General features: G+C 37.5%; 1 protein-coding gene and 1 non-coding gene across 2 annotated transcripts; one reads left to right on the top strand and one right to left on the bottom strand.

Annotated features, from left to right (window-relative positions):
* The first annotated feature begins 1,412 nt into the window (after positions 1–1,412).
* LOC128250848 (U6 spliceosomal RNA) lies at positions 1,413–1,519 on the top strand. Its single transcript, XR_008266821.2, has one exon. It is a non-coding gene; the product is annotated as a U6 spliceosomal RNA (small nuclear RNA).
* Positions 1,520–3,665: 2,146 nt separating this feature from the next.
* On the bottom strand, positions 3,666–4,199 carry LOC149131215 (uncharacterized). The gene has a single exon (XM_089341546.1). It carries the CDS (start codon positions 4,197–4,199, stop codon positions 3,666–3,668), a length of 534 nt encoding a protein of 177 aa, XP_089197672.1.
* Between the last annotated feature and the right edge of the window lie 6,094 nt (positions 4,200–10,293).

Here is a 10,293-nt window from a genome sequence, read left to right on the forward strand (position 1 = left end):
ACATATATATATATAGATAGATAAAATATAGACAGATAGATACAAAGGGATAGAGATACGCGTGAAAAACGAATACACACACATCTCTATTTTATATATTAGATGCGATTGTGATAATTTGACCAATGGATGTGGGGGAGTGAATCACTTTTTGAAAGTTACTTCGCTAAGACAGTTTAAGAGTCTAAAACCATCTCTGGAACATAAGTAATGTACATTCCCAGTTTGGAGAAAATCAGTCTTTTACACACACACATACACACTGAACGGGATTAGAATTGTAACTTCTTTCTACGCTATGATTGAGCTAGAAGTGTTTATCTCCCTTACAATAAGTAGTCGCCAGGGTTTACCCAATAGTAGAAGTGTCTTTTACTTTTTTCAGTCAATGGATTTCGGCTATGCTGGGGCACCGCGTTGAAGAGTTTGCTCGAATAGATCGTGCTAATTCTTTCTGTGTCGTTTTGCCGAATCGCTAAGTTATTCGGCTGTAAACAAAACAACACCCGTTATAAAGAGGTGGTGGGGAACAAACACAAAGACAAACATACATATATACATACACAAACATACACACATACTCAGACATGCATACACACTCATACATACATACATACATACATACATATATATATACATACATACATGCATACATACTTACATAGCCACACAGCCACGCCTGTATGTATTATAAGGAAAAAATACAAACCATTGATAAAGCTTCTCATTGCTGGTGGCCGACATATTGGCTAAGGAAAGAATAGCGATCCCCTACGTGTATTGTGCACTCGTCAGGTTTCTCACTTTTGGGCAAGATGAGCGAATGCATCGAACAGAGACTATAAACCTATGTCTTATCACCAGTGATGATGGTCTTCATTAAGTTTGCTTTGTCTAGCTTGTCCTGAACAATTTCCATGCATAGTTGCTTCTACTACCCCGACAGTACCTTGGGAACGAATTTCGTCGACACTCTCTGCATGCACAAGTCCTCCGTTCAAATGGAATGCGTTGATTCTGTGAGCAATTTCCCGGGTGTTTACACCACGGCCTTCCATGACTATACACCAAACCTTCTCAATCGACACCTCGTTTAGTTTTGTTGATGGGCTGCCTAAGCTGTCTCTCTCTTCCCACAGAGGAGCGGCCTTGTTTGAGCTTGATATCATCAAGTTTTTGGCAAAACATGATGCAATATTTCTGCTCGATGCGTTCAATGAAAACGAAAATCCGACAAGCGCATATTACACGCTTGTAATCTAGGCATAAAAGCCGGTAACTAACGCTGCCTATCGGCGCGAAAGTTTTCAGGAACTCGCAGGAAGATAGTGTCTTCTCTCACTGAAAGGATTAGTTTTGGCGGAAAAAATAAGTCGAATACTTTTTGAAGGCAAATCGTATATATAATGTACATACTAGCTACGGCGGTACATATTCTAAAATTGGAACGATACAGAGAAGATTAGCATGGCCCCTGTGCAAGGATGACACGCACATTCGTGACGCGTTCCATATTTTTCTAAAGGTAGTGCTCCAGCATGACCGCAGTCAGATGACTGCAACAAGTAAAAGAGTAAAAGAGTATACATAAACACACACACACATACACACACAATTTAAGTTACAATATATGGATTCAAGTAATCCAGTAGTACTCGTAAAGAAAGCTCTTTAATGCATCGTTCTTTAAAGCAGATAGAATATATAGTACGACACAAGAGAAAGCGATGAGGAGTGGAGAGAATTTCATCAAACTATTTCTCTGTCATTTATGACTTTATATGTTTGTGTGTGTGTGTGTGTGTGTGTGTGTGTGTGTGTGTGTGTGTGTGTGTGTGTGTGTGTGTGTGTGTGTATTTGTGTGCCCGTGTGTGTTAAATATGTTCTAGTCTGTATATTTTTAATATACTTAAATAAGTTAAATTTCCTGGACTCTCATTTCCAAAGACTCTCATTTCCAAAATACTTGGATCTCATTTCGAAAGCGGAAAAATCACTAAACATTATTAATTGTTTAATGTTTCACGCTGGAATTCCTAATCCAAGGTAAAAATCAGCTCCAAAATACATAAGTTTTGACAGAAAGCGATGATCACAAAGAGAAACCGGAGGTTAGTAAAACGTATCGTGTCTAAATAGTATCGAACTGCGGCAGAAAAAAATAACAGCAGAGGTAAATCATCGATTTGATTACCTTGTGTCCACCAAAAATACTCATTGTGAGATCCATAAAACTGAGTAACATAGGAAGGCTGCAAGTGCCAAATCTCTTCTGTCCCCTCATCATTGATAAGTAATAAAAATGGTGTCTAGGCTATCAGAAGAGGTGAATGACTCAATGGGACAATGTAAAATTCTGGGGTTTATCATCACTCACATTTTTTCCAATTCAGGACGAGTTTATATTTGCAGACAGCCTAAAGAAGTGTTCAATCCTGACTAACCTGAAGCATGGAGGTGGCTCTGTAAGGAATCTTCCAGGGTCGTAATGTGCCAATTAACACGGCTAATGTTATTCAAAATTGGTGCGCAGAGCACAACAAGAAAGTGAACTACATGGAGTTGCCCCAACATTCACCGAATCTCAACATAATCGTACAAATACGGTTATCTTAGTGAAAGAGTTGAGATGCAGTTTCCCTCCGGCATCGTCGCCTAAAAAAAAATCCTAAAGCAGGTTTTATTGCAGAGTCACGCAGAATCCTCAGAACAAAACTTCAGAACACGTACAAGTCAAATCTCCGATGAAATAAATCTGTAATAGATGCCAAAGGTAGAACAACTTCGCTGAAGTGACAGTGCCTGTACGCTAGAAATAGACGCTAAATGGACTACAAACCATTTCAGTTATTACTCCGTATACCACAACGTTGTATGCGAGGAAAATGGACAGAAGGGATTTATAAAAATATTGTGGACAACCCAGTATCTTAAGATTTCATGGTTTGCCATATGAAAGATGCTTTCCAGTCCTCAGTAGTAGTAAACCAATCGTTGCGATTTCGGCGCCCTTTATTATAATTATACTTTTATAATTATACTTAAATATAAATTAACCAATATGGTATTGTTGGTACGCTGGCCACTGATAAATCATTAAATAATGACTTTATCCTAATTATGTATGTATGTATGTATGCATGTATGTATATATATATATATATATATATATATATATATATATATATATATATATATATATATATATATATATATATATATATATATACATATATATCACCATCATTGGCTGTGCTACACCATTATTCGAAACCGCCTCTCTTATGTAGTATTTGGTAAATGAGGGAGGTTGATGCTGCTGCCCTCATCTGTGTTTCCTGACGTGAGGTAGGCTCATCTGGAACCTTTGACAGGAAAAGATCCAGTTTTGTTTAGAAGATACTTACATCCGCACCATGAAGGTCTCTCAGGCATTTTGGAAGAATATTGAAGAGCTGTGGGCCCTTGAAATCTAAGGTGTTGCAGTATCTAGTCCTGTATTTTAATGGTGATGCGGGGATCTTTGGCACTATGCAATGGCGCCCCGTTCTGCTGTTTGTGTAACTTTTAATGCCAAAGTTTGGTACACGACCTTCCAGGATTTTCCAGATGTATATCACTGCATATCTTTCTCGTCTTCGTTCTAGAGAGAAGAGTTTTAATACTTAGCTGATACGTTGCATTGAGACGATTTTCTTTGTGTAGCTTCGTTGGGTTGCTTTGATTTCCGCCGTTAATTTTATATTGTGTGGTGACCATATTTGGGAGTAGTAATCCAAGCGGCTGAGGATGTGTACCCTCCAAAGGACCATCATTGCTTCCTTTTCTCTTGTTTTGAAAGTTCGGAGGATCCGTCTAGCCAGCCGTCTGCATTTCATTACCAAATTGATAATATTCACCTGGAAAGATGCATCATTGCTCATGTCAATGCCTAGGTCATTTACTGATTTGGAGTCAGGGATTTCAATTCCTCCTGGGCCAGTGTATCCTGTCTGCATGTCGTTTAGCTTTGTGTGTTTGTAGCGTAGGGCCTGGAATTTTCCTGCATTAAACTGCATGTTCTTGTCCTCAGCCCATTTGTATATTGCGTCCAACTCCCATTGCAGATCTGCAATATTTCTAGGATTTTGTATTGCTTGAGAGACTTTTGTGACATCTGCGTAGCTAGCATGGGTGGCTATCTGAGCAGCTGAGGGCATATCTGAGAGAATTACTATGAACAGTAGTGACTCTAAGACAGTGCCCTGTGGAACACGCTTTCTATTTGTGTTTCCTTGGACGTGGCTCCGTTGGCCACCACTGCCTGACGTCTATCTTTTAGAAAGTTGTGCAGCCACTCTCCAAGTTTTCTGACTATGCTGAAATCACACAGTTTGTGATATATCATACCATGGTCAGACGAGCAGCCATGATGGGCAAACTGGGCTTCTTATATTTTACTCCAGTATCACTTTGATGACATGCACTTCTCCCAACCCTCTCCCTCCCCCTCAATGATAATGATAATAATAATAATAATAATAATAATAATAATAATAATAATAATAATAATAATAATAATAATAATAATAATACCCAAGTATGTAAACATACCTTTTATTGCAACAACACAAGTGAATTCAGAAATTCAAAAATTCAACGACGTGAATATCAGTATATGTATATATATATATATATTATTATTATTGCTGTTATTATTATTATTATTATTATTTTATTATTATTATTATTATTATTATTATTATTATTATTATTATTATTATTATTATTATCATTATTATTATCATTTTTGTTTTTTCTACCAGTAATTACAAATAGAACAGGGTGAATTGCTTCTTTTCAAGGCCAAGGTCAGCGCTCTCAATGGTCGCTGATAGTAGTAAGTACATTTGGCCTCTGCTGACCCAAAGGGTGCGACGTTTCTTTTGTCTTCTATTGCTGAGCTCATCACCATCTGCCGAATCTATTTATAGACGTTTAGAATCTGATCTATTCACCAAGCTGCTTCTCTTCCCCAACTATTTCCTTCAACAACCACATATTTATGATTATCTCAAGTACAAGACAAAAGTTGAAAATAATGAACATTTAATAAAATATTTTAATAATAAATGGAAATAGTAATAATGATAATAAGAATAGTAGCGGTGGCGATGGTGATGAAAATAAAAATAAAAATTATATGCTGCAGCTGCTAATACTACAACTACTACTACTCTGACAGCACAGGAACCTGAGGCCCAACTACCACTAATACCAGTACCCCACCCCACTCCTACTACTGTTGCTGTTGGTGCCCAAGTCAATTCCCTCGTTGATACGGTGTATACTTTCAGTGCTGATATCAGAATGGAGTTCGGGCTAAGAAAGTGTGGTGTGTTAGTATTGAAGAGAGGCAAAATCAAGTGTATGGACGGGCTAACGATACCATTCGGAGAAGTTGTGAAGCAGATAGAAAAGACGGTCTATAAGTACTTGGGGATTTTGGAAATGGATAAATTAATGGAGAAAGAAATGACAGAAAAGTTTGAGGTGGAGTACTTGCACAGACTGAGACTGATCCTTAAGTCGAAATTAAACGAACGGAATAAGATTGAAGCTATCAACACCTGGGCGGTTTCACTCCTAAGATATGGAGCAGGGGTAATTGCATGGACAGCAGACAAACTAAACAGCTTAGATAGGAAAACAAGGAAGTTGCTAACTAGATATGGGACACTCCACCCAAAAAGTGACACAGACAGAGGGGGAAGAGGATTTATTGGATGCGAACACAGCGTTAGAGCAGAAGAAAACAACATAGCATGGTTTGTAAAAAATGCCACAGAACCGCCATTATTAGAAGTAAGAAGGTCAGGCTTGTGTAGGATGAAAGATTGCAAAGATAAAGCACTGTACAAGCAATTGAAATGAAAATAGGTGGGTAAAGAAAAGAATGCATGGACAATTTCATAGGGATGTTGAAGATAAGACAGACAGAGAAAAAAGATGACTGTTGATGACTAAAAGTGATTTAAAACCGGAAACGGAGGCTCTAATCTGGGCTGCCCAAGTGCAAGCACTAAGAACAAACTACATAAAATACAGAATAGACAACACATCAGAAAGTGATAAGTGCAGAATTTGTGGACAAAATGGTGAAACCGTATGGCATATTACCATTCAATATGCGCCACTAGCCCAGAAGGAATATAAGAGACGCCACGACAATATAGCCAGGCCTGTCCACTGGACACTTTGCAACAAGTATGGACTTGATAGAGAAAAAATTGGTATGACCACAAAATGATAATGCAAAGATCCTGTGGGATTTTATGATTCAGTGCGACCATGAGATAGAGAATAGGAAGCCAGTCTTAATTGAGAAAGAAAGCAAACTATGCTAGATCATAGATATAGCATGCCCAGCTGACAACAAGGTATGCGATAAGGAAGAAAGAAAAGTCGATAGATATGACAGGTTAGCTTGGGAGGTTAAGAAGTTGTGGTCGATGAAAAAGGTGGTAGTAGTACCAATAATTGTCGGAGCCCTGGGAACAGTGAGTAAAAATCTTGTGAAGTACATGGAACAAATAGGGGCTGCAATAAGAGTGGAGCACTTGCAGAAAACAGCACTGCTTGGAACCGGTCGAATACTCCGGATGGTGCTCGAAAAATAAGAGGTGTTATCTTAGTTCACTGATAGTGAACAGCTGACACCGTAGTACATCTCCAGCGTTAGAAGCTCTGCAAAGGAAATAATAATAATGATAATAATATTAATAATAATAATAATAATAATAATAATAATAATAATAATAATAATAATAATAATAATAATAAATATATATAACATACAGAAAATTGCACTACTGGGCACTGCACACATCCTACGCAAAACACTTTCAATACAGTAACCATAAGAGCACCACAGCAAACCACAGCACATACCCAAGGCGCACAGAGCTGCGCTCCGTAGTGAAGTGAAAGCACGTTATAAAAATGAAACTACTGAATAATAATAATAATAATAATAATAATAATAATAATAATAATAATAATAATAATGACAACAACAACAACAACAACAACAACAACAACAACAACAACAACAATAATAATGATAATAATAATAATAATAATAATAATAATAATAATAATAATAATAATAATAATCCTTTCTACTCTTGGCACAAGGCCTGAAAGGGGACTAGTCGATTACATCGACCCCAGTGTTTCACTGGCACTTAATTTACTGACCCGAAAGGATGAAAAGCACACTCCGAGAGAGTCGAACAATGGTATGAACACAAGCCAGAGGGAGTAATGGGAGAACGAATATTGCAAAATACTCTGGGATTTTAACATGCAGTACCACTAAGTCATAGAGGCGAGACGACCAAATATCGTGATCATCCATAAAGATGAAAAATAAGTAAAGATAATAGATTTTGCAATACCAGGCGATGCGAGGGTGAAATGTAAGGAAACAGAAAAGAGAGAGAAATACCAGCCACTCCGGGACGAGATAGGAAAGTTTTGGGTCATGTGGAAAGTAATGGTGATACCGGTGGTAATTGGAACATTGGGAGCAGTTTCCAAAAGCTTTGAAAAACATATTAAGAATATTGGAGCTGCTGTCAGGTTCGAGGCGATCCCATTGTGTAGAGATCGCATTCTAAGGAGAGTATTGTCTCTTTGAGTCACAGGAGAAGACTCTACTTGAAACCTTTGGTGATTTGTTATTGCCTGCTTTCAAGTAAAGGATAACCGGTAATTATGAACTATCCAAAATAATTTTATAATGGTAATAATGATGATGATGATGATGATGATGATAATGAGGAGGAGGTGGAGGAGGGGGGGATACAAATAAACAAAAAAAAATTATATCGAAATTTGGTCGGAGGAGGGGGGATACAAATAAACAAAAAAAAACTATATCGAAATTTGGTCGGTCACGAAGCAAATTGTATCTTAAATTAAAATACTGAAGATGATGGCCTGGTTGATCTACCGTCCGTCTGTAACTCGCCATCTTGTAAGCTTGTAAGAAAAAGGTGATTATTTGGTCAAACTATTCTTTAAATATAATATACAACAAAAAAGACGTCTTTTATGGAAATATTCCATGAAGAGTAAGTGGCCGATACGAAATTTGGAATCATTGCAAGGTACATATTTAACTTTAATGAATAAATGAATAAATATACATTTTAAAATTACTACTGTACATCTGTATCCCTTTCCGGTTGTGGCCATAGCGATGAGTGACGCCATTAATGAAGTTCCTTGCTTTAACTACTTGTGAATGGTGATTGGCTGTGTATTGGTGAATGGGAAATGTTATATTGTGCAAACACACAATACACCCATATATACGTGTGTGTGAATTTACATAAGTGCATATATATATATATGCATATAAGTATGTAAATATATGTATATATACACAGACACTCTGAACTGAGGTAGACACATTCATACGAATACATATGTACGTAGTACGTAATAAACACACTCACACATGCACACATAGACATATGCATGAACGCGCATTTATTAACGCACAAACACATATACGTACATGTACACATACAACACACATACACGTGCGCGTACGCACACACCTAGTCACGCACGCTCGCACGCACGCACGCTCGCACGCACGCACGCTCGCACTCATCAAATATATATATACATATATATATATATATTTCGATGAAAATCTTTTAGTGTCTACTAGTGATTACAACTGAAAATGAATATGAATATGAATATCGAAAGTAATGAGAGTAAACAGATGCAAGTGATGGTGGCCATATATCTATATTTATCTATCTATCTCTATATATATATATCTGTACAAATATGTGACACTTATTTGGTAGCCATGATAAAACTCCGTGTTTCGGATGCCGGGGTGGGAGCCCACGCCGCCATCTCTTCAGTTATCCGGCCATTGAAAATTCCTGTGAAAAATGACCGTTAAACAAAGGGAAATTACTGTGTGAGTGACCGTCATAAAGACAAAAGAGCTAATAGACCGCTAAGTAAGGGGAGGGGTAAAAGTAAGGGAATACAAAAGTCTATAGTGTTCGCGTAAGCGCACCAATCTGTACATTCGCTTATATGTATATACTAAACCACCCTCGCTTGAAACACACACATGCTCACCCACATACTCGCCAAAAACTATACATATACGTACATATACATATATATACCCGCATACACACCCACACTCACACGCACACAACAACCCCGCACCCATACACACGCACGCAAAAAAAATGTATAGTGCTAAAAGCAAAAACAGAAGAAAATGTGTGAAAGCTATAAGGTTATAACGCGTCTAATATGCGCATATTTTCACATGCACGCACATACATCTATATACGCACGTACCCGCACACGGAAAAAACAGTGTGGACGGGAGAAAACAGAAAAATGTGTGGAAAAAATACAAAACATTAACTTCATAATTATGTAAAATATATATATATATATATATATATATATATATATATATATATATATATATATATATATATAAATATAAAAAAATCCATGTAAAAAGTATAGAAGGATAAAAAACTTATACATAGACATAATATAGAAAGCAAATCCTATCAGTACAGTCCTATCAGCAAGTCCTATCAGTAAAAATATTTTTAAAAAAATATAAGAAATCTAAGTAAAAAGTATAGCGAGGTAAAAAGCCTATACATAGATACAATACAGAAAGCAAGTCTTATCAGTAAACTCAGGAGGACCAAAAACATAGTAAATATTTGGCCACATGTGGACATGAACTGAAAAGTTCAGTCTTTGAATTTAGACATGTGGCGGGGTCTAAGCTGCCTTTCCAGATGAGCCATCTTTCCATATCATATAGACCGCACCTTTCACTGCCGCTGGTGTAAGGTTTAAACTTGGCTAAGGTCTTCCAATAGATGTTGTGACTGACACATTTATCTTTTAAAGACCATATATGACTGCATATATGGGATTGCACGTAGAAAGTTACCCTCCGTGAGGCACAAGTCTGGGCAAGGTTGTTTGTGGAAGGCCAGCAGTCGACCATGCATACCAGCCTCCACTCTCCACGCCACCAGTGTTATCCAAGGGAAAGGCAAAGGGGCCGATACGGCGCAACTCATTTCTACAACTGAGTTAACTGGAGCAGCGTGAAATAAAGTGTCTTGCTCAAGAACACAACACACAGCCTAGTCCGGGATTCGAACTCACAACCTCACGGTCGTAATTTCGATAGTCTAACCACTGAGCCATGCGCCTTCACTATCAATATAT

Source organism: Octopus bimaculoides, chromosome 24, assembly GCF_046866305.1.
Source record: "Octopus bimaculoides isolate indiv1 chromosome 24, ASM4686630v1, whole genome shotgun sequence".
Taxonomy (NCBI): domain Eukaryota; kingdom Metazoa; phylum Mollusca; class Cephalopoda; order Octopoda; family Octopodidae; genus Octopus; species Octopus bimaculoides.